The 25,564-nt window shown below is 47.4% G+C and overlaps 1 protein-coding gene across 2 annotated transcripts in view; it reads right to left on the bottom strand.

The window, feature by feature from the left end:
- Abtb3 (ankyrin repeat and BTB domain containing 3) overlaps positions 1-12,471 on the bottom strand; it is a 260,855-nt gene extending 248,384 nt beyond the window's left edge. Inside the window, exon 1 of one of the 2 annotated variants that reach the window (XM_046429657.2) lies at positions 10,843-12,471. In XM_046429657.2, coding sequence (XP_046285613.1) covers positions 10,843-11,977 — 1,135 coding nt within the window. In that variant the 5' untranslated portion in view covers positions 11,978-12,471. The remainder of the gene's footprint in view (positions 1-10,842) is intronic. The other variant, XM_046429656.2, reaches the window with a different exon arrangement.
- Positions 12,472-25,564: the final 13,093 nt, after the last annotated feature.

Genomic DNA, 25,564 nt, shown 5'->3' with positions numbered 1-25,564 from the left:
CAGAAAGCTCGGGGACGCCAGGTCACGCAGCATGGGTCCTGAGCTCAGGAGGCCTTGGGGCTCACAGAGGGCTCAGGACGGCCTGCCCTGTGCAGTCCCACATGACGGGGCTCTCAGAGGCCATGACAGTGCCAGCTTGTCCTTGGTGTGTGTCCTTAACCCATGGCTCTCATGCTGGGAGAGAAAGAAGCCTTGACACAGAGCCACACCCGCTGCGGCAGACCTGGGTGGGAGAAGTGGGTGCAGGGAGGGGAAGGGCCTCGCACCTGCCCCCCCCCCCCACACCGGCCCTACAGTGCAGAGCCTCTGGCCTCTCCCCAGCCAACTGAATAAGAGGCATGAAGAGATGTCACCAGGCCCCAAACTGGGGGCCGCAGAAGAGTGGAAGGGGGAAGGAGATGGGGGAGGCGCTCCTCTCCCTGCCTGTCACACCCTTGTCACTTGACCCTCACAGGCGTCCCCGTGGCCTGTGTTACCACCATGACCAGGAGAGGAGGTTGACAAGGGGCCTCCAACTACCACAGGTGCAGTCCCGTGCATCTGTGAATGAATTCCTCCCTGCAAGCTCCAGGGGGCACGTGGGTTCAGCTCTGGAGGGAGGGGGACCCCGGGGCCAGCCCCTCAGACAGCAAAGTAAAGACTTAAGAGGGTGGAGCCAGCCGGGAGGTCAGGGAGGGAAAGGCCAGTCCTGCTCCCCACTACTTGAAACTCTCAGAGGCACCCAGAGAAAGAGGTAATTCGTGTTCACGTGCTTCTGGGGCCCATCTCGACCCCTTGGGTGGTACCCTGAGCTGGGATCAGGAAGAGCCCAGGACACAGGCCACCAAAAGGAGATCCCTTGATCCAGGCCACCTCCGCCCCCAGGGCAGGCGCCGATTTTGTACGATTTCAATCACCCCTTCTCAGCTGCCTCCCCGACTGGCGCTCAGACGTGAATGCGCCGGGGGACTGTTAATTTGATTCTGCATTTAGCACACCTGATCTTCACGGTAATGGCTTTCATTGGCTCAGCCACAATCTAAGGGGGACCGCGGCAGGCTTCCACGCGGGCGTGTATTTTACTGTGAGATGCAGAGCAGGATCATGAATCCATCCCCAGCGCCACGGCTCTGTCCCACTCTGTCTCCCAAGAGTGATCTGATTTGGCAGAGACCGTGCGTCACAGAGGAAGGGAGGTGGACAGGGACTCCAGAAACCTGGGGACCCGGTTCCGGCTGTGTCACATGACCTCGGGCAAGGGAGTGGCTCAGCAGGGCCTCAGTTTCCCCATCGGTAAAATGGGAGACTTGAATCAACTGCTCCCTTGGGATGAGGTGAGAGAAAAATAGAATTTGAAGTCCTCGGACTCAGATCCAAGCCCTACTTTGCCCCTTATTGGTTTAGCAACTCTGGGCGAGTGACTCAATGTCTTGCAGCCTCAGACTCTTAAGATGGGGTGATAACAACCCCCAACAGGTCCTCCCACACTCACCTTTTCTTTCCAGGATGCCTTTTGTACTGCAGCCAACATGAGCTGAGCTTTCTAGAACACAAATCTGATCACAGCCTCTCCCTCCTGAAAAGCTCTCAAAGACTCTTCGGTGCCCTCATACCAGGCAGATGCTTGGCTTAACCTCTGCCTGGCTTCCTTTGCTCCCCTCCCCTATCCCAGCCACCCTGGCTGATCCTCCTTCCTAAAGTGCTCCCCTCTGCCACAGGCCTTTTGCACCTGCTCTTTACATTCACAGAGCACTCTTCCTACCTCTTCCACCAAACTGGCCATGCTGCAGCCTCACCCACACTTCATTTCCTTAATGAAATCTCCCTTTGCTCCCAAACCTGGCTCCCAACCCTGTGAGCCTCAGTGGAGACTCACAGCCCAGTTCTTCTCTCCTTTGTAGCAACTGTCAGAGTTATAAATTTGCATTTGTATGACTCTCTGATGAATAAACTAAATCCATTGCAGGCCTCCAAGCTCCGTGAGGGCAGGGACCATGTTACTTAACATCTAACACAGTGCCCAGAGAAATAGTCATAGTAGATGTAGTAAAACCCAGTGATGGCTAACATTTATTAAGCAATTTCTGTCAGGCACTTTCTAACAGCCCTATGAATTATATTTCATTATTATTCTTATTTGGCCAAGAGAAGACTGAGTCACAGAGAGGTTGGGTAATTTGCCCAATATCACACAGCTAAGTGGTCAAATCCCAGAAGTCTAGTTTTTTATGGACTATCAGAAGCCACTCAGTCAGTAAGGCAGGGTTCAGGGAGCACTTCTTTAAGTAAGGAGGCTAGTCCTGCTACGGAATTAATAATGGTATCTGCTAACAGGTATTGAGCATTCATGAGTGTCCAATGCTATTCTAAGGACTTTCACATGAATTAACTCATCCAGTCCTCCCAACAACCCACAAGGGAACACTGCCATTATTCTCACTAAAGAGATGAGGAAATTGAACTCAGGAAAGATGAACTGACTCGTCCAAGGTCACCTGGCTCGGAGGTGGTGGAGTCAGAATTTGAACTTGGTCCACCTACCTGCAGCTCTGCGACTCTCTGGGAAGACCAAGTTCAGTCTCCACCACAGAAGAACCAGAATAAAATCTCCATGATGCCACAGTTTCCTTCCTGCTTTGACCAGTGCTTCCAAGGGCACCGAGCCTGCCCAGCGGGGCAGGGTATGGACAGAGCTGCCCCTGAGCCCGCCCAGCCAGCCACTGCCTGGGGCCTCGGCTGAGCAGCCTACACGGTGATCTGATGAATAGCTGGGCAGTGACCACGGGGCAGCCCGGGAGAGGGAAGCTGGAGGAGTGGGGGTAAAGCAAATCCTGGGACCACATCCACACAAGGACAGTCATCACCCTAACCACCAGCACCCCACAGAGCCAGGCCCCTCGGCCACTCTGGGCTGCTCTGGGCTCCTCTCACGGGGTCCTACGTTGTACTTCACCACTGAGCAGCTCAGAGCACAGACTCTGGACCCCAAATCCCATCCCTACCCTTTAGTACTGGTGGCATCTCAAACCGGTGCCTGAACTTTGATGAGCCTCAGGTTCCTCCCCAGGAAGAGGGGGGACTAGAAACACCCACTTCCTAAGAACAGGGTGGAGATGAAATGAGGTAATAAGTGTGGAAGGCTTCCTAGCACCCAGCTCAGCAACTGGCGGTTCCCCAAAAGATAAGATGCAGGAGGTGGCGGAAGAGACAGACAGGCACAGAATGCAATCTTCCTGGAGCACAGACTCGTGCAGAATCAGGTTTACCCATGTCTGAGCGCTTCACACCCGGTCACTGCTAATCCACGCCATTTCCAGCACAGGACCATCAGGGATAACAAAGATGATAGATAACCGTTACCAAGTGCACGCCACGAATGAGATACTGGGGTACACGCTTCCCATCCCTTGTATCATTCCGAGCCTCACAAACATTCTGTGAGACAGTCCAGAGCCAGGCTGTCCGACTCGAGTCCGGCCCAGCCACTTGAAAGCCACTGTGAACTCGGGCAAATTCTTGCAACTTTCTGTTCCTCCACTTCCTAATCTGTAAAACGGGGTCAGTCACAGGACCTGCTTGGTGACGTCGCTGAGTTGGCTAGCTGCTGGTTTAAAATGAACGTCCCTCAGTAGTGCAGAACTGTGGTCAGGGTCGCTGGCTACCCGGCCAAGACCATAATTCCCAGCCCCCTTGCATTCTAGTCAAGGCTGTGGTGGTGGTGGTGGGGGGTTCTGGCAGGTGGGATGTGGAAGGATCTGATACACCCATATTCAGGACTGTCTCATAAAAACTCAATCCTCCAGGCTGGGGTTGTAGCTCAGTGGTAGAGCGCTTGCCTCGCACGAGTGAGGCCCTGGGTTCAATCCCTACACCACGGAAAAATAAACAAAGAAAAATAAAGATTAAGAAAAAGAAACCTCAGTCTGCCATACTCTCTGTCATCCCCAATCAGAGAAGTTTCTCAGAGTCATGCTCAGATGACAGAACTGACATCGACTTCCATGGACAGAGTAACACCCTACATCACCTGTACTTTAAAGGAAGGAGGAAACAATTTCTATTGTGTTCTGCCACAAAATCATGAGGCCTTATCTGATGCACAAGATAGCATTACCCTAACTGATACAGAAATCAGTGCCAAAAGTGTGTGCTCTAGAGATGTGACATTGACTTAGAGGCTGGAAAACTGGAGACCTATGTCATGCAGTGGAAACTGTTTGGTTTAATTGTCATGTTTGACAACTTGGAAGGTAGAACTCAGGCCTAATGATCCACAAGATCTAGAGAAAATGGTTGGGAAGAAGAATAGCTGATCAACTTAGCTGCTCCGATATTTAGTGATAGGGACACAGAGCTGACTAATACAGCAGCATAGATGAAAAGCCCACTAAATTGTTGAAGGAATTGCATTGGCAAAGTCCATAAGCCTGGACTTGAAGTCTTTTCCTGTTATAGCATTATTATAACCCACGAGCACATAAAAGTTCAAATTCTGAAAGATCTACAGCCCCCTCCCATGACCCACTTCAGGTATGGTCAAAAAGAATGATGGACAGAGAAAATCTTTCCCTGGACAGAGTTGAAGTGTAGAGAATAATGAGCCAGTAATCTCTTCTCAGAGAGCAGAACAAGCACCTAATCTAGGAACCTACCTACTGCCAGGTACAACCCCTCGGTGGCATTTGGCATGATTTCATTACTACGAAGGACCAGGCCTGCTGCGTGTCTTCTACGCTTCCCATTTCCAAATGGGAGTTGTGCTGTGGTTACCGCACCCTGTCCTGACATGGTGTGCTGAGGCGGGGTGGAGACAATGGTCCACCCTTGGCTTCAGGTCCCTAGGCCATGAGGAGCCACATGAGCCACTCGGGCCCATGGATGGGACTGAGCATCACCCAAAGATGCTGAACTTTAAGTTGGGAGAAGTGACCAGATAAAATATGGATTCCTCCCTTAGGAAAAAGGGTAAGGAGGCGGCACTGGGTTCAGACAGTCAGTAGCCAGAGGACCAATGACACATCTGGCCGTGACACCTGGGCACAGCAACCCAGGTCTCTTCCAGGCTCAGCCTGTAGCACCTTTCTTAAGATCCCCTGCATTCTCATCCTCCTGCATCTATTGGCTGGATGAATGTCCAAGGGAGGCACTGAAGGCCTCAGATTGAAGATAAACACAGCACAACCCCCCATCAATCAGCCCTGGCACCTAAATGACCCTTCTGCCTCTTCCCACCCATCAGTTTAAGTGAGTTAAGAAATGACCTTCCATTGTGTTAAACTACTGAGATGTATGAACCGTCTTTTATAATAGCTGATGTAAATGTAGCAATTATATAGGGAGAACTCGTAAACCAGAGCCCGGCACGTAATAAGCTACAGAGGTGTAACTATGACTATTACGTACCCATTTTACAGACGGGGAAACTGCAGCTTACGGGTGTGTCTGACTCCAGAGTCAGTGTTTTATATTTACCTCACAGTAGATGATAATCAGACCCATTTTATAGATGAATTGTCATCTCGCTCAAGGTCACGGATAATAACAGACTCAGAATTAGAGGCCACCAGCACCCCAGCTTGACCTCGGGTCTCCAGGTTGATCCCTCGTGGTTTTGTTTCAGGAAACACCCAACTTTCCAGTGACCCAGCCTTGAACCGACAAGTCTACCCAGAAAACCAAATAACCCTCTACTGACCTAAATTCCAAGTTTTCATTCACATCAAGCCAGTTAATTAAAAACGTGCTCTGTGAACAAAGATAACTGCTACAGGCGGGCACGTGAGATGGCTTTCCCTGTTCCTCTGAGGGGCCGAGGTCCTTGTAGGACATTTTTGTCCAGCAAAGCCACTCTCCGCCATGGAACAGGGTGACCAGTTGGGCAGCAGAAAAACTGCTGAGCAAGCAGTTATGCAGAGTCAGGGTCCACAGGGCCGCAGGCAAGCAGAAGAGCTGAGCACTGACCTCCCCACCAAGCCAGTGCGGGCAAGGCGAGGGCTTGGGTAATTAATGTTTATAAAGAGATTGGGGAGCCCTGAAATGAAAGACTATTCAAAATCCCCAAAGTATTGTTATCACCAGCCCGAATGATCTGCTTTTGAAGGAAGCCATCATCATCAAGGGTGCTGTGCCCGGCTGAAGCCTTCACACACCCCGTCTGATCTCATCTTGCGATGGCCCCACGTGGCAGGTTTGGGTTTCCTTCTTTTTGTGTGTGTCTTAAAACTAAATGTAATCAATCCTCACTGCACAGATGAGAAAACCAAATTCAGCAAAATTAAGTCACTGGCTAGAAACTAGCAGAGCTGAAATTTGAGACTAATTCTTTCTAAGTACAGAGACCTTCTCTCTTCTCTTCAAGCTCTTCCTGCATTTAAAATAAAATTTTCATTTGAGAATACCTATGGCTTTTTTTGTCTGTTTTTTAAAAAAATGAAGTCTATCTTGAAATATCAAGAAATGCATAAATTTCAAGTTCATGATGTGAACTATCAATGTAAGGGACATTTCTGTCACTCCACACAGTCCCCTGGTGCCCCTTCTCTAAAGACATCTTTTAAATAAATTTTTTAAAAGCCAGCAAATAAAATAAGCTAATTTCCTTTTGACCAGAACGATCTTTTTGTAGCCTTGGTCATGAGATTATCATACCCATGGGGTCAGTCGCTTAGGTAGGCACACTGACTATGGTTGGGAATATCCAAAAGGGAAATCCCAGTAAAACTTTGTGACCTGCTGATTCCATCGCAATGAGCATAAGGTGGTAAGTAGATCTGGACTCGAGAGAGATTGTACTTCCATGTCCGATTATCACATCATTTCAGCTCCTACCCATGTGTCAGGCACTAGACTGGCATCCTTTAGAACACACAATCTCATTTAATCTTCATCATTATTACCTTCGTTACAGCACAGGAAAATTGGGCTCAGAGAGGTTAGGTAACATAACTAAGAACACTGAGAAAATGGCACCTTTAAAATTCAAGTCCAGGGGGGTCTTTATAGCATCTTTACAGATGTTGAGGAGCAAGTTTTAAAAGCCAAACCCTGAGTGGGCTGGTTATATTCATTCAACTAACAGTGCAGGGGCATGGCCCAAGTGCCCAGCTCTGCACAGGGTAAGATGGAAGAAGAATGAGTGAGAGAAGGGAGGGCTACCGGGAAAATCATGATGAAACCACATCTTCAAGGATGATGGAAAGGGGCCAGCCCTGGAGTTTCAATACAGTAACTAACATGTACAAAGGCTGCCCACTCCTTATTTAGCTTTAACAAAATGAATTTGGGAAATTCAAATTTTCAAGCCCCCACGAAACACCACTCCTCCCTGGGACCTTTCAGCTGTTGCCCCAACTCCTCAAACAGCTGAAAACCAACCAAAGAGAACCCCAGCTCTGAGGGCTGTTCACATCACCGCAGAGTGCAGGATCTACACGCCCACGCATGGGATTCCTCAAGGCCAACTATCTTGCTTGCAGAGGTGAGTCCCAGGTGACCAGTTTTGTGATTCCTCACGCTTGGCAGTTTAGCAAATTAGAAGGACAGACAGGTGGAGAGATTGGCAATAAAAAGAGGGAACCACGCTAGAAAGACTTGCACAGGTGATTCAAGAAACTCACAACACAACAGCTCCTTTTAGGACACCATTGTGTTATAGCTCACTCAACTCAACAGGCATCTAATAAGCTCCAACTGTGTACCAGGCCCTCCCTTAGGCTTGATTGAGGTTATAAAAACATGTACAGCCAGCACCCTATTACACGCCTGTAATCCCAGCGGTTTGGGAGGCTGAGACAGGAGGATCGCAAGCTCAAAGCCAGCCTCAGCAATTTAGAAAGGCATTAAACAACTCAGCAAGACCCTGTCTCTAAAATTAAAAAGAAAAAAAAAAGAGCTGGGGATGCAGCTCAGTGGTTAAGTGCCCCTGAGTTAAGTCCCCAGTACCCCCCCCCAAAAAAAAAAGTAAAATTCAGTACTGCCCAGTTCCGTTTGGTAGAGACAAAGTATAAAAATGGAGACAAAAAGAAGTCAGGTTGTGAAGGGTCTCTGTTCAACTGTGTAGATAATGAAGGGAACGAAGGATGGCCTGAGGGCAGGGGACTCATCTGTCACTAAAGTCATACAGACAGTGATTAAGAGGGTGGACCCTGAGGCCAGGCCTTCTGCATTCAGACAAACAAGATATTTAGTTCCCTGTTTCTTCCTTTGTTAAGGGGGATAAGAGAAGAACTTTTTCGAATGGAGCATTGAGGATCAAATAGTCAATATGAGGAGTGAAGATGGACCCATGTCAGCTGTTATCACCTCTTACCCAGTGCTTGCTTATCCCCTAGCATTTAGAAACCGCTCAATAAATATTGATGAACAAATGAACTCATAAAGGAATAAATAAATGATGCTACTGAGTTAAAGGGGGTAAATCTATTATAAAAGGTGTGTCCTCCTTAAGGTTTGCAGCAAGAGTTTAATAGGTTTGATATTGAACGTTTGTCGCAGATACCTAAGACATTAATCACTCATTCCTTAACTCTTCTGCATACATGTCCTGCCACTTTAAACAAGCCCCAAGAAAGGAGATGAAGAGATCACAATGAAATTACAGTATATCTCATGCTCGAGAAGGCTGAAGGTCCCTGAGACCCAGGAGTTAAGCTCTGTGGTGTAGGAAACGCCTGATGGCAGCAAGTCCCAACCACCACACACTCACCCTGCCCAAAACCAACTCTGTGGTCTTCTCTTTCCTTAAATTATACTTACTCCAAAAAAGAATAAACACAAACACTGTCTTTAAAAGATGTTAAGGATCATAAAAGTAAACGTATTTGAAAAACATAGGGGCTACTAACAGAGGTACAAGAAGACCTGGGGTGGGGTGGGGTGTACCATATACCTAGCTCCTATTTTGCAGATGAGAAGGCAGAAGCCCGGAGAAGTAAAAGTGCCTGCCAGAAGGCACCACTTCAAGAGAACAGCAGACACAGATGAAGCCCAGGGCCCAGATTTGCAGACTGGAGCCTCCTGAGGGGAATGCTGATCTCCCACAAAGGAAATCTGGTGGGAGGAAAAAGGAGAGGTTCCAGTCTAAGAAGGAGCATAGAGGGGGAGAAAGAGAGATGGCCCAGGGTTAAAGGATGATTGACCGGACACTGGGAGCACCCATGGGGAGAACATCAAGCCCCTCTGAGCTTTTTGGTGGAGTTGGGCTTCCAAACAAAGAACAATCCAGTCCAAAGCTCCTGGGTTTTGCTGGTGAACCCCCCCCCCCCCCGCCCCATGCTGAAGAAGCCCATACAAAGCCTAATGCTTTCTCCCCAATGTTTCCATTCTCAGTCCGGATGGGGTGTGTGTGTGTCCTCCTAGCAGACATCTTTTTTGGGGTTGTGCCCTCCTTCTGCAGGCAGCAGAGGGGGTGGGGCTCTAGCAAAGAGATACAAAAGAGGATCAAAGCGGGTCCTTCGCCCCCAACACATAGACCCACACCTCAATCGCTTTGGTCCTTTCCCCCTTCCCCCACCTATGATCAAACCCAGGTGAAGGAATCCGGAGCTGCAGGGTCGTTTCCAAAAGGTTTCAGCTGGAGCCCTGCGCCCTGCATGCCTGCTGGCTCCTGCGCACACTCCCAGAGTACTTACACAAGGGGCACACATCTACCACAAGCACACACTCGCATGTGCACACTTGCCCCCCCCCCAGAGGCCTAGCCGCGCCCACTGCATCTCTCCTTCAGCCCCCGGGAAACAGACAGGCAGCAACATGAATGAAATCTGCCCAGAGAGACTGCATTTCTGCTCCAACCACGCAACCTCCGGCCAAACCGCCGAATATGTAACAAAGTTTTATTTCGCTTTTCGAGTCTCCAGTTACGCTTCTACCATTTCCTGTGGAAAATTGAAGCTTTGAAGTGTCTAGCCCCGGCTTTCTCAGACAGGCAGGCCCGCCAGCGCGAGCTCTCAAAAACAAGGGCCTGGGTCCCACCCCCTCCGCCACCAGAACTGCGGGTTCAGACCCAGCAGCTCCGGCCTCCAATACAGGGCGGTGCGAAGAAGGACCCGCGGAAACGACGCCCTGAGCTGATAACCCCCTCCCGAACCCCGCCCCACCACCATCCTGCTTGGGTCCCTCGTGGTGTGGCCCTCCTTTCAGCCAAGTGGTGACAGCTGCAAATCCCTGCCGGAGGGAACCTAGACGGCTAGAGCTGGGAGGTCGGAATTGAGGGCTTTGTCCACCGCTCAGCATCCCCCGCCATCACCAGCTGTGTGCTCTGGTCCCCAAAAAAACTGCCCGGGAAAAACTTGAACAGATCCGTCCTCGCTCACCCTCCCACCACACATACACATCTCCCCCACTGTTTCTAGGCCAAGCCAGCTCTTAACCCTTCTGCCTTTACCGCCGCCCGACCCTCCTTCCCCCTTGGGAAGGGCCAGGTCTTGGGCCAAATAGAGAATGGGTGGGGAGAGAGGAACGCGCCTCCTCCCGAGTCCTAAAGAGTCAAACCTGTGGGCACGGGAATGGGGCATCTTAAAGAGCCAAACAGGGTTCTGGTAGAAGATATGCACCAGGTGCAAAAGATCTCAAACCCGCTTTTTGAAAAATGGTGTCGGGTTTCGCTCACAGCAGACAGCCGCTGCCCCGCCCCTGGGGTGGGGGGCGGAACCCGGCGCTCCAGAACCTGGGCTGCTTCAAGTACGCGATCTCCAACACGGTGAAGAACGCGCGCGTTTCTGGCCGCCTCCTGCGCCGCCGTCCCCTCAAAAGCTTGGGGCAGTGGCTGGTGGCCGAAAAAACGCGGGAGGGGGACGCGAGGCAAACTTGCGCCGAGAGTTAGCAGAGTTGGTGGAAGGGAGAGGCACCCGCGCCACCACTTACCGCTGGCGTTCTTCCCGCAGATGAGGTGCTGGTAGGGCTGCAGAAGCCCCCAGATCTCGGAGTCGTTGTTGACCGTGTGCTCCAGGGTCTCCAAGGTGAACTTGGGCGCCTCGTGGAGAGTGTGGTGGTGAAGGTGATGGTTGGCTGCAGCGGCGGCCGGCGGGACTGCGGTGGCGGCCGCAGCTGGCGGGGCGCAACAGCTACTGCCCCCGCTGGCGCTGCTGGCTGCGCTGCAGGCGCCGCCGCTCGCCGCTCCCCCTCCGGGCGCCTCCCGCTCCTTATCCGCCGCGGGGGCAGCACCGGGGCCTGAGCTCGGGCCTGGGCCGGAGCTGGAGGCCGAGCCGGGGCCGCTGCAGCTCCGGGGGAGCCCGGAGGCCACTACCCGCGCGTAGATGTCCCGGAAGAGGCTCTCCATGCAGGCAGTCAGGTAGATGGCGGCGTGCTCGTGGATGCGCAGGGCCACGCGGCTGTCCACCATCCAGCGATACACACGGCCCACAGAGAAGGTGAGGCCGCAACGCGCCGACTTGCCGCGGCCCAGGCGGTCCCCGCCAGCACTGCTCATGTTGTAAAGGGACAGTGCGGCCAGCGCCGCTGCTGTGCAGTGCGCCGCCAGGCCCCAAGACAGCACGATCTCCATGGCGCTCTGAATCTCGTACTTGGTGCACTTGGCGAAGCGCAGGCTCAGGCGCTGCGCCTCTTTGGCGATGCGCACCAGCGCCCGGCTCACCAGCATCGATAGCTTCGCCAGCGCGTCCTTGGGCAGGCTGCCGGGTGCCACTGGGCCTGCCCGGGGATCCCGCGAGCGCAGCAGCAGCACCTCCAGCTCCTGCAGGGTCCAGGGGACCTCGTCGAGGTCCGGCAGCAGCCGCGAACAGTGCTGGCCGGCGCAGTCCAGCCCCTCGGAGTCTTCCACCAGGGCAGTGTTGACGGTGTCAAAGCTGTTGTGCCGGCTGTGCATGGAGTCAGTTAGAGGCGGCCAGCAGCTCCCGCCATACGGGGACGCCGGGTGCGAGTCGGAACAGCACAGAGACAAGTTGGAGGAGCGCACCGAGTCCGCCGCGCCACCATAACCCGAGTCCAGCGTCAGATCCTCCAGCGTTCTTACCACGGGCTTCTTACCTCTCCTGGCCATCGCTGCGCCACTTCATGCTGCGGCCGACGGGGAGCCGAGTGGAAGGAGCAGCGGGCGCCCGGGTTCGCGGGGCAAGGGGGCTCCGCGCCGCCTCGGCTCACTTTTCCACCAGGTGTTACCAGCACCAAGTGTTACTACTTTCGGCTGCCTCCCGGAGCTGAAATGCACAGGGCAGACCCTGGAGTCATCTTCCAGAGCCTGGGCCAGAGCTGGGGCGCACTGAAAAGCGAGCCAGACCAGGAGGGAAGCTCCCTCCGGAACTCGCCCCTTTCATCCAAAATAAAAAGTGTCTGGCCCGGTCCTTCCTGGGCCTGAATGGGTGCAGAAGCTGCCGGGCGGCGTCTACAATGTCGGTAGGATGGAGGCTGCCCCAGGTGCCGCCGCAGCAGCTCCGCTGGCAGCTGGCTCCCAGCTCGCGGCCGCAGCTCTCTCGGTGCCCGCCCGCCCCGCACTGAAGCACGGCGGCTGCCAAGGCCGCTGCAAACCCTGCTGAACCTCAGCAAACCCCGGGCAGCCAGCTGGGCGGGCATATGCAAAGCAGGAAAGGCGAGGAGCCAATGATGTTGGAGGATGCTAATTACTTCGCCCTTTAAAAAATCCTCCTTACCACGGGCCCCGCCCCTCAGACACGCCCCCGGCCCTGACCAAGGCTACAGGAAGTGGGGAGCGGCGGCCTAGGAATTGGGGGATCCGTGGGAGCATAAAAACGCAAAAGCTGCCGCCCTGCTGCTGTCCCGGCCCCTCGTGCTTCCGGCTCTGGTACCAGAACGCGAGGGTGATAGGTTTGGCAGGTGACCATACAACTGGGGTGTGCACCCCACAGCGATTGACAAAGAGTCTACCCGAGGGTCATTTTCGGCCCCTGCCTTTTGGACTTCATGGTCCCTTTTCAAATCAATACTTGGAGATTGTTTTTATTTCCTTTATCTATCCCCCACTTTAGGTCCCAAACCTCTTTCAGCTCGTCTTTGCTCCATGGGGGGAGGAAGAAAGCCAGGAGAGGGGAGAAGAGACCAGGGGCGATGGACCCAGGGGGAGGCCGAATCTCCACCTGCCACCTGGGTTCGCTAACTAGCTTGTTGCATTGTTTGCTTGCTTGCTTCCAATAAACAGGAGAAACCTGTGCGCATCCTTCAAAGTCTGGGTGGGGTCCTGGAGGGAGGACTCGTGCACCACTTGGAAGTTTTGATGGGGCTTCTTCCAGCTAGCCAGCTGCATTTCTGTGTCAATGGCATTGTCGTGTTTATTTGTGGGTCCCCATGCATGCACCCTAGCAAAAACCGTCTTTTAACATGGGAATCCCCAGCTCCCCACACAGCGCCTCTCAGTTTAGAAGTCCTCTCCTACAGTAAGCCCATTCAAATCTCCCAAAAGTAGCATGGGTGCTTCCAGTTACCCTCACCCCTTTCTGTGGTGTATGTTGCCACTCTAGGTCGTCACAGTCTGCTTATTTGTCGGGATTCTACTCTGGACTAGAGGTTTGCTGTGCACAGGCATGGCACAGAATAGGTGCTCAGTAAATATTTGTTGTAAATTGGTGAAGGAAGGAAGGACATGCTTTAAAACTGTTGTTTGAATGTTTAACAGGTATATGAAAAGATGCTCAGCGTCACTAATCATCAGGGTACTGCAAATCAAAACCATAATGGGCTGACACCTCACACGTTAGGATGGCCAGGGTTGAAAAGTCAAAAAGAAAACAAGCATTGACAAGGATATGGAGAAAAGAGAACCCTTCCTTGTAGGCTGTTGTTGGGAACTTAAAGTGTTACAGCCATTGAATAAAATAATATAGAAGTTCCTTTAAAAAAAATAAATAAAGCTACCCTATGATCCAGCAGTCTCACTTCTAGATATTTATCCAAAGGAAATAAAATCACTATCTGGAAGTGCTGACTGCACTCCTACGTCCATTATAGCACCATACAATAACCAAGATATGGAAACAACTTATGTGTATGTCCCTAGATGGATGGATAACGAAATTATAAAGCAGATAGTTATAGCAGAATATTATTCACCTTTAAAAAGAAGGAAATGTCACCATTTGAGACCATATGAAGTACCGAAAGACAAATAATGCATAATCTCACTTGCAACTGAATCTTTGTTTTGTTTTTTTAAATAGCAGGATAGTGGTTACCAGAGGCTGGGCTTGGAGTGAGATACAAAGATACAAACTTTCAGTCAAAAGAGGAACAAATTCTAGAGACCTAATGTAAGGCCTACAGTTAATAATGATGTGTCCTTGAAATTTACTATGAAGGTAGAGTTTAAGTTTTCTCATCATACACAGGGGAAAAGGTAACTGTGAGGTGTATGTTAATTACCTTGATTGTTGATTGTTGTAATCATGCACAATGTATACATATATCAAAACATTGTGTAGTGCACCTTAAAAATTATATATATTGTCGATCATACCTCAGTAACTGGGGTTGGGAGGGAAACTGGTGGATTATCTGATGTTTTCCATATCTGTGAACCCCAAATCAAACTATACCTACCATCCTAGTACATTCTCATCATCTTTCACTTTGACTATTATTATTTTCTACCAATTGGTCATGTCTCCTGCCTCTTCTTTCTCCAAACTACCCAGTCCAATAAACCTCCAAAACCCCAGCTCTCATTTTGTCATTCAAAAACACTTATATCAAAAAAATTCAAAGGGGGCTGAGGTGTGACTCTCCTAGCACATGCAAGGCGCTGGGCTTGATCCTCAGCATCACATTAAAAAAAATAAATGAAGATATTGTGTCCAACTAAAAATTAAAAAAAAAAATTCAAAGGCTCTCCATTGCCTTACAGATGACCTGACTTTCAGGGATCTCACCCTGTCCCCAACTTAGATGGTCTTTAATGGACTGAATCCTGCCTTCCTCTGTGGCTTCTCTCACTCCAGCCTTCTGAACACACGTGCTCAAGGGGATACACAGATACACCCCCACACAGAGATGCACACACTCACGCATGTACACACACATCCTAGGCTCTAGCCATCCTGCAGGTGCTTGCTGGTTTCCAGGTTAGTATCTTGTCTGTTGTATCTGATGGGCCCTTGCAGGTGCTGCTTCCTCTGCCCACATTCTCTACCTGGTAAACATCTTCCTTCTCATCCTCCGAGATTCAGCTCTGGCTGCCTCCACTGGACAATATTCCTCGATGCTGCCCGCTGTCCACCCTGTCTAGACAGGGGCAGGTTCCCCCTCCCTGTTGCTTGGGGCTTGTTTCCAGGGTCCTGTTCCCTTCTCTGCACATTTCCCTGGTGATCTCGTCTACCCTGTGCCTCCATTACCACCAATGTGTTGATGTGGCTTGAGTGACAACCTCTCAGCCTCTCGGTGGCTCACAGGTAGCAAGAGAACCAGGAAAAGCCTCATATATAGCAGAGAAAAAGCTGAAAGCAGTGGGTTTAGAATCCATTCATCTTCTTCTGTGGCACTAGGTCAACCTGGACTCCAGGATTGCCTCTGCCGCTTTCCCCATCACACACTCTGAGGTCACTCCTTCCGTCTCTTTGCACCTTTATTTTCTTGCCTTTCGCCCTCCCCCCCCATCACACCCACTTGATAAGGTTGCAGGGATTAAATAAGATCTTTCCATGCATAGATTTAGCACAAGGTTCCACCTGTGACTGTAGCTCTGTAAATACCTGTTAGTGTTTTTTACATCTGATTTTTTTTTTTGCAATAAGCACTTATGGAGTAACATGGAAACATCAGCAAATGTAAAATACATAATTCAATACATAATATCCTTCAAGTCCAGGAGGAAGTGCCCCCTCCTCTAGGAGACTTTGCCTGTCCTGTGCCTGTTTTCTCTCCCCTCCCAGATGGCACACTCCTTAAATGCAAGATCTTGCCCCTAACGTAGTGTCAGTGCTGATGAACATGCTCCTTAGCACTATGGAAAACCAAAACCAAGCATCTGACTAGTTTTCAAAAGTAAACCCTTCACGGTGCTGTTAAGCAACTGAAGAGGTGTGACCCCAAACACTAAAGATGAAAAGCCCACCAACCAATATCAAAATTAGCCCCATGTTACTGGAAAATTCAGTTGAAGAAGAGGAGGAAGGAGAAGAAAAATTAAATCATTCAAAATCCTACCTCATGGAGATGACCAACATCAACAAGTTGGTTGCCTTCAAGTCTTTTAAATTTTTCCCCAGATTTTTTCTTCTGAATGTGTATTTTTTTTTAAACACAATTGGGAAAATTATTTTAAATTCTGATTTTTCCTCAAAAAAATTTCTGAAACTTTATAGTACAGCCATTTCCCCCAAGTGATTAAATATTCATCCAAAATATTTTGTGTGACTAAAAATTATTTTATTGTATGTTTATATATTAATTGGTATATAGATTCCCCATTTGGTTGTTTCTGCTTATTAACAGATTTGAGTAATACTGAGTTGAACCTTTTTATACCTAAATAATGCTTCAAAACAACAAGTCTTACATATGTTATCTTCTAAGAAATGCAAATAGAAAGTAAACATAAAACATTAAAAATAACTGCAGTTATTTTGCCTATCAGATTAAAAAATATTTTTAAAAATTCAGTCTTGATTAAAATGTGTAGTGACAGAACATAAATTAGGGCAATCTTTTAGGACATTAGTTTGCCAGTATGTGTCTAAAATCACACTCCATGTTCCTTGTGACTTCCCAGAAACCATATCTTCTGACGTTACTCAAAGGGATGCTTGTTGTTCTCAAGAGTATATAGGATGCTCTTGGTAATGTCCTTTTACCATAGATCGTTGGGAAACAACTTAAATATCTTTCAATAAGGACAAATGAAATGAATTAGAGTTCATCCATACAAGGGACTATTAAGCAGCTACGAAGAATAATGATGATGACCTTCATTTCTACAAACTATTGGTGTAGAAGTTTGTTTAAAAAAACCAATAAAATAAATAAAATATTCCATTTACCAAAAAAAAATGCTCAACATACAGCTAACTTTGCATATAATCTTGACTGAAAACATGGAAATAATAGATATAAGTAGTTCGATGGTGTTCCGGTGATTTTTTAAAGGGAGTTTTGTTTATTCTGGTCCTATTTCTGATGATTTCTTCTTTGTCTCTCTTTTTAACATTGGAACTATTTTACAATAAACAGCCTCATTTTTACCTGATCCATATAGTTATTTTCAAAATAAAATAAAATAATCTTCTGCCCGGGATTTCTGAATCCTTCCTGTCAATCAAAGTGCTAACATAATACTTCATCCTTCAGCATTCTAGGAATTAAAAAGTGAGCACATTCAATATCTCAGCAACGGCAATGCCAACGAGCTTCATTCTGCTGAAGGCACACATTCAGTTCTTCATCATGTGTTTTATGAGCATCTATCATGTAGGATTGTACCACGCAATGCCGCTTGGTTTTGGAGCCTTTTTCCTCTACTTACTAACTTTATGACCTCAGCCTTTCTGCACCTAGCTGGGCCTCTGTTCTTCATCCTTGATTGGGATGTTGATTGGGGATACCAATACTACGCCCCTCAAAGTCTCAACTGTGAGGTTTGAATGAGGTTGTAGGGACAGTCTGGCAAGTGCTGCAAGTGCTCTATTGTGTCACCGACTCTTAGGACAGCACAGGCAGAGTGCTGGCTGTAGGGAGCCACGGGAACTCTGCTTTCCTTCTGGTCCTGCTTTTAGCTGAAAATTAGATGTTAATAAGAGCAGCAAGAGCAATGAGTATTGAAGAGGGGAAGTTTGAGGATCAGACACACGAATGGACGGATGGTGTATGTTTCACCACATTATTTCTGAGCAGGTCCCTTGCAAACATCAGCTGTTTCCAAATGCACAGGTGTGCATGTGGACCTCAGCGATGATCCCTTCACCAAGCATTTTTGTATACAGAAGACTCTATTATGGAGTCAAAGATTATAAAGGAGCCCCTATTTCCTTCTGCTGCAAAACAGAAAGGGTGCATGTACCCACTTCTGAACCCTCTCCTGGACAAGAGAAGCACAATGTCAACACAATGTCCCGCTCACTTGCTTATGTAAGGATATAGCTGCACTTGCTAACATCAGGCAGCGCTCAGAGTGGATCCCTGTGCGAACCTGGCTCTCCTAGCAGCTTTCCTCCATGTCTTGGGTGTCATGTGTCCTTTAACAAACTTGTAAAGCCATCAAGTCTCACTAGAAAAGTACGTGTGTATATGGACATTATTTATATGCAATTGGTATAAAGTATCTTAATATCTGGGATTTGCTGATCCCCAGATTCTACCCACAGGTGATGGTCCATTAATATGTTGATCATTGCCATCTCTGACACTTATTGAGAATATGCTTTGTGGAAGGCACTGTTTTAAGGACTTCACGCACATACCTATCCCACAGCATCTCCATTTTATAGATGAGGTTCCAAGAAATTGAGAAATTTACCCAAAGTCAAAGGGCTATGGAGTCACAGACACAGAATTTTTTTTTATTGGTTGTTCAAAACATTACAAAGCTCTTGACATATCATATTTCATACATTAGATTCAAGTGGGTTATGAACTCCCATTTTTACCCCAAATACAGATTGCAGAATCACATCGGTTACACATCCACAATTTTACATAATGCCCTATTAGTAACTGTTGTATTCTGCTACCTTTCCTATCCTCTACTATCCCCCCTCCCCTCCCCTCCCATCTTCTCTCTCTACCCCATCTACTGTAATTCATTTCTCTCTTTGTTTATTTCCCCATTCCCCTCACAACCTCTTATATGTAATTTTGTATAACAATGAGGGTGTCCCTCCATTTCCATGCAATTTCCCTTTTCTCTCCCTTTCCCTCCCACCTCATGTCTCTGTTTAATGTTAATCTTTTCTTCCTGCTCTTCCTCCCTGTTCTGTTCTTAGTTGCTCTCATTATATCAAAGAAGACATTTGGTATTTGTTTTTTAGGGATTGGCTAGCTTCACTAAGCATACTCTGCTCTAGTGCCATCCATTTCCCTGCAAATTCCATGATTTTGTCATTTTTTAGTGCTGCGTAATACTCCATGGTGTATAAATGCCACATTTTTTTTATCCATTCATCTATTGAAGGGCATCTGGCTTGGTTCCACAGTCTAGCTATTGTGAATTGTGCTGCTATGAACATCGATGTGGCAGTATCCTTGTAGTACGCTCTTTTAAGGTCTTCAGGGAATAGTCCGAGAAGGGCAATAGCTGGGTCAAATGGTGGTTCCATTCCCAGCTTTCCCAGGAATCTCCATACTGCTTTCCAAATTGGCCGCACCACTTTGCAGTCCCACCAGCAATGTACAAGAGTACCCTTTTCCCCATATCCTCGCCAGCACTTGTTGTTGTTTGACTTCCTAATGGCTGCCAATCTTACTGGAGTGAGATGGTATCTTAGGGTGGTTTTGATTTGCATTTCTCTGACTGCTAGAGATGGTGAGCATTTTTTCATGTACTTGATGATTGATTGTATGTCCTCCTCTGAGAAGTGTCTGTTCAGGTCCTTGGCCCATTTGTTGATTGGGTTATTTGTTATCTTATTGTCTAATTTTTTGAGTTCTTTGTATACTCTGCATATTAGGGCTCTATCTGAAGTGTGAGGAGTAAAAATTTGTTCCCATGATGTAGGCTCCCTATTTACCTCTCTTATTGTTTCTCTTGCTGAGAAAAAACTTTTTAGTTTAAATAAGTCCCATTTGTTGATTCTTGTTATTAACTCTTGTGCTATGGGTGTCCTATTAAGGAATTTGGTGCCCGACCCCACAATATGTAGATCGGAGCCAACTTTTTCTTCTATCAGGCGCAGAGCCTCTGATTTGATATCAAGCTCCTTGATCCATTTTGAGTTAACTTTTGTGCATGGCGAGAGGAATTTTAACCCAGAAATTTCAGCTGCAAAGCCCACTCCCTTCCAGGTCGCCTGGGACTCCAATGGGGACACTGAGTGGATTCTGGGAGTTCCAAGGAGGGTTCCTCACCCAGGTCAAGTAAATCAAGATGATTTTCAGAAAGAAGTGACACAGACTCTCAGACTTTAAGGATGAGTAGGAATTAACCACGTGTGAAAAATACTCCCCAAAGCACCGAGAACGTGTGCGATGGTCCCAGGGCCCAAAAGAATCCAGCCATTTAGAGGAACTGGCAGAAGTTCAGTGTTGCTGAGCTCAGAGTTGAAGAAGCAACTGGTAAGAAATGAGGCTGAAGAGGAGGCACAGGCCAGTAGAGAGGCCCGGAGAGCATTTTAAGGAATTTGGACTGAATCTCAAAAGCAGTTAGGAGATCCTGGTGAGCTGACATTTCAAACTTCCTTAGATTCAAAAAAAAAAAAAAAAACATTGACTAGGAGAAGAAAGGCTGACAGGGCCACAGTCATTCAAAACCAACTCACCTGCTGGCATTAGGGCTAAAGATTTTATGTAAAGCTATAACGGTATTATCCAAGAAAATATATATTCTCTCAGCTCCATAACTGCTCATCTTCCCTGGGAGCCAGGAAGCATTGTATAGTGAGTAGAAAGAGTATTCACATCAGAATTAGTCTGTCCTGTGTTCAAAGTTTATTTCCCACTTCATCTGATTTCTTGCTTACTTTTGACTTCTATGAAACGGGGAAAATAACATGTTTCTCAAAGTATTAGGAAAGTTCATTAACATAATGTATGTGATGTGCCTGGCCTATTTGAGAGTAACTGGTCACTCATCACTGAGAAGAGGGGAAAATATACTATCCTGTTTTAGTCAGGATCCACGAGGTTATGCTTCAGTAACAAATAACTCTCAAAGCTCAGTGGCTGAATGCAGCAAAAGTTTATTTCTTTCTTAGGTTACAATGTAGAATGTGGGTCATAAGGTTATTCTACTAGCAGTATTCACTTAGGAACCCAGGGTGCTGAAAACAAACTAGAAGGTGTTCGCAAAGCTGATAAAGTCAAAAAAGGCACAGAGGGACATAAAATTACACTGACTTTTAAAGTTTTCACCTGGAAGTTACCTACACTCATCATTCCTGTTCATATTTCATTGGCCAAAGCCAGTCTTATGACTGCATGTAACTTCCAAAAAATAGGCAAGTACAACAGAAAGTGAAGTAGAATATTCGTGAACAATCATAATGGCTACAACAAATTGCAGCTTTCTGCTCTGCCAGGAGTTATTCTATAGGGGGTCAGTTTATTTAATTGACAGACTCAGGAGGAGATGCTGACCTTTCCAAGTTCATTATCGGTAAGCAATCTGGTCTGTTAAAATCTGAGAATGTGGGTGATGAGCACTAGGGGAACAGTAAGAAAACAGCACAGGTATTTCTTGGGTCTCTGAACCCTCTTGTATGAGGGTTAAATGAGATGGCAAATGAAAATGATTCCAGAACATTCCCTACTACCCAACCCACCTGGCCTCTCAGGGCTGAGCCAAAACTTCACTTCCCTGGGGAGGCCTTACCTGACCACTAAAACCCCAGACCAGTTCAAGTTCCTCTGCCATTAGATCTCCTAGAGCTTCCTCGGGAGCACATGTGTCCTGGTTTTTAATTATACATTCACGGTATTTGTGTAATGTCTTTGACTCCAGTCAGACTATATGATTCATGAAGACACCAGCCAATTCGTCTTGCTAAGTGCTATAAATCCTGACACCTAGCACATAGTAGGAACTCAAGAAAGGCATGTGAAAGTGGAGGAATAGGCGTCTTAGCACAGAACCTGCTCCCAAAATGATTCTACTATTGTACTTTCCACCTGAAAGTCTCTACCTCCTAATCAGATTCTCCAATGGGGAACCTCGGTGTCTTTAAGAAAAATGGGCCAACTTGGTGGCTTATTGGTACAAGTTCTCCGTTCAAATGTAAACTCTGCAAGGCAAAGTCACTGCTCTATCTCCAGCACCCAGAGCAGTGCCTTCAAAGCACCTCGTCACAGGAAGAACTCCTTCTTTCTCCTGTCTTCTCCTTTCTGCTCCCACACAGGTGAGCCAGTGAGATCCAAGGCCAGGAATCTATCAGGTATTTCTTGGGTAACTGCTCAGTACTCTCTGGGGAATTCCCAAACTGGACAATCTCTTGTCCATTAGGAACTTCTGCTCTAGGTGGGACGTACATCAGTCACAGGTCCAGCCAGGGCATAGAAACCACTCTAGAAATAACAGAAGACAGGGGCTGGGGTTGGCTCAATGCAGAGCACTTCCCTGGCATGTGTGAGCCCCTGGGTTTGATCCTCAGCTCCGCATATAATAAAAATAAATGTGTCCATGGGCAACTAAAAAAAACTAACAGGAGACAAAGAATCAGGGAGAGAGGATGGGAAAGCTGAGCCATGTGACAGAGGAAGCCACTGGACATTCCCATCAGCAGACAGCCCCTGCCACCCTGATCCCTCGTGGAGGCCATGGAGGTGAGAGTGTTCCCAGAGCCCAGAAGCCAAGCTGCCTGATAGGATGCAGGACCAGCGGGGGTTGAGCAGGGTGGGTAGCTCCATGGTGGAAGGGCTACTTGGCACTGGGGGATTCATAGGTAAGATGCAGCTGCTGCCAGGACACAGCCTGGAGTGGACAGGGAGGGACAGAGAACCCCAGGCTCTCTTCTCTGCCTCCCCTCATTTTTCTGCCAGTGTCCCCCACTGGCTAAACCTACCCAGTAAGGGAGGGTGAGGGAGTGACATAAAGTAGAGCAGGCAGAGCAGTGGAAGGCAGGTGTGGGTGTGAGTGCAGGTAAGCAAGTGGCCCGCCCGGGAGGACAAGATGTGGGTAGGTAAATTATCATACTGCAAGACGCATCTGTCATGGAGCGTCCCAGCTCAATGCCACAGGTTTTCAGAGGACACTTCACTTGTGTCCCATCACATTCCCATACATTACCCTGGAAAAGTCGCTGGTCATCTCCTATCCTCACTGTTCCCCAGAGCCTCTGACTTGGTCCTCCCCAGTGCTGGTCTGACTCCCTATTCAGGCTCCCCTCCACTGGGGCTCATCTTCTACATCAAGTCCTATCACTGTCAGGAAGAGTAGTGCTGTCCAGCCTCGATGGCTGCCGTCCTGCTCTGGCTACCAGCCCTGCAAGCCCTAACACCAACTGTAGTTCCTTAAATAAGTGAGTGTCTTTTCTCATGCTGTTCTGTGTACTGACTGATGTCACTTTATGTTATTTTTTTTTCCTATTTACTCCTACACATCCTTCAAAGCCCAACCCGACTATAACCCCTATGGTAAGAACTACCAAGCTCCTGTCCTGCCCTGTAGAACTGGCCCCTTCCTTTGATCTGTTTCTTTAAAACATTGAACATGTGCCTTAATTACAGTCCTTACCAATATTTATTAGCTATAATCAATGTCATCGTCAGCAGTGACGGCAGCTTTTTGCTTTTATTCCCTGTGTCATGAGTAATGGTTGCAAGTATAGTCACAAAGACCCACATTTAAGTGTCAGTGGCTGGCAGTGTGATCTGTAGATACATTTTTAGCCTCTGAATTTCCGCCTATTAATTTTTTATGTGTAGGAAATTATAATGCCTCCTAACTTTCTATAGGTAAATGAGACATATTACAGTGGTAGAGGCAATACCTGTAGGTACTTAGCCTGGTGTGCAGGCAAGGCCCAACAGGCGCCAGTTCTGTATCTAATCCTAATCTTTAACCAGAAATGGATCCTGCTGGATACACTGATTTTAATCTCCTCTTTTCATTAAAGCATAGCACTTTTTTCCTGTCCTTAAATATTTTCTTATATTTCCCCAACTTTTTATTTAGAAAACTTCTGAACAGAAAAGTGGATTGATAACATCCTGTCCACCTTCCACCCACACTGACCATTACCAGCGTTCACTCTCCTGGTCTCTCTCTGCAGGTGTGTGCTCACGCATGCGCATGTGCATGTTGCCTGTAAGCACCCCTTTTCCTCTGCACTGAGTCAGCTACAGACATCATGACACTTCAGTATGTGTCCTACATTACCCTACAAGGACCCATTGTCACAGTCAAGGAGTAGCATTGATGTTATCTAATAATATATAATTCATATTTTAATTGTCTCCTAAATATCCTTTATAGTGGTTTTCCTTACCTCATTTGTAATGACTACATAGAATTCTACTGAATGGAATTTATTTATCCGATCATTTTCTCAATGAACCTATTATTGGACATTTAAATTCTTTGCAGTGTTGCATACATGTCCACAGCTCTTGGGAAAAACATGTCTTTACAACTATTGTTTATATATGTGAATTCTTATTTGCTTGGGGAAAAAAATACTATAGTGGAATTTGGTCCAAGGTAATGAAGCTTTCTAAGAGCTGATGGCCCAATGCTACACTGCCTTTAAGAGACTAGACGAATTCTACCTCTCTAGCAGTACAAGACCACCTGCGTCTCCAATCCTTTGTCAACTCTTATTATTATCATCATTTTATGTTCATGTGTTTAATAAGATGAATATTAACTAATACTTATACACCAACCCTGATGTGGCAGCCACAGTTCCAGATGTATGACACATATCAACTTGCCTACCCCTGGGTCAACCCCATTATGTCCACCTTACAACGGAGGACACAGGCTGAGTTTCAGCAGCTTCCCCAGGGTCACCTAAGCAGGAAGCAGCACCCATGGCTGCTGAATCCATAGCTTGTACCCATCTGTCATCTCCTCTATAATGACACTTCAGTATGTGGCGACAGAGTGTCTCATATTTATCTTATTGCCCTGGAAGTTTATTTTTTTTCTTTTCCCCTCTTAAGTCTTCCATAACTTTGCTTGGGATAATTCACTGTTATTTTATTTTTCTCTCTCTGTCCCCTAACCTGTGTGTCTTTTGGTTATTGATTTTGATGAACTACTTAGACAATTTCAACACTTAACTCTCTCTCTGTCACATATCTTGCAGGTCAATTTCCATGGCTCTCATTATCAAGGTATCACCAAATGTTAGTTTCCTACTATCTCTATTGGTTGCTTCTTCCCCTGAAGGTTGGTGAGTTTAGAAAGGTCTGCCCTATTCTGAAGAGGATAAACATTACCCTCTGTTTTTATCTTATCTGAAATCGTCACATTTTACATTTTCTATCTTCAATCGTCCCACTTTCCCTCACCTTGGCCAACACCAGTGCTGTTTTATTTCTAAACCAGACCTTAAATGTCTTCCAGGGATGGAAATAGGAGGTGGTCAACTTAAAGGCTGCTTCTGGTGTCAGGGGAGGAGAGATGTCTCTGCAGAAGCTTCCAAGGAGTTCCCAGAGAGACGAGGGAGCTCCACTCAGGACCAACAGGGTCATTGGCTTAGGGGATGGAAAAGAATTTCAGCACACACCAGGCAGAGGAGGCATAGACAGGATTATTTAGGAAAGCAGATACATATTCAAGGGAGAATGTGGGCCATCTTTTCAGGGTTACCAGCTCTTCTTTAAAAGAAAACTCGGTGAGAGGTAGATGTGGGAAGGTAGGTAGGAATGATATCAGTCTGGTGATCGCAAGATGGTTAATGGTGTTCTTGTCAATCTTGGGACCCTTGGCTGATGTGATCTTCATTATCTGATTGGTAGATAGCACTGGAAAGTCTCCCTAAATTATAGGTTTCTCAAAATATTATATCTGTCTTTACTTAATCTATTTATGGGG

The sequence above is a fragment of the Marmota monax genome, unplaced genomic scaffold, assembly GCF_021218885.2.
Source record: "Marmota monax isolate L192 unplaced genomic scaffold, Marmota_monax_Labrador192_F-V1.1 WCK01_AAM20220418_F8-fsc00051, whole genome shotgun sequence".
Taxonomy (NCBI): Eukaryota; Metazoa; Chordata; class Mammalia; order Rodentia; family Sciuridae; genus Marmota; species Marmota monax.
This window is presented reverse-complemented; position numbering and strand designations above follow the sequence as displayed.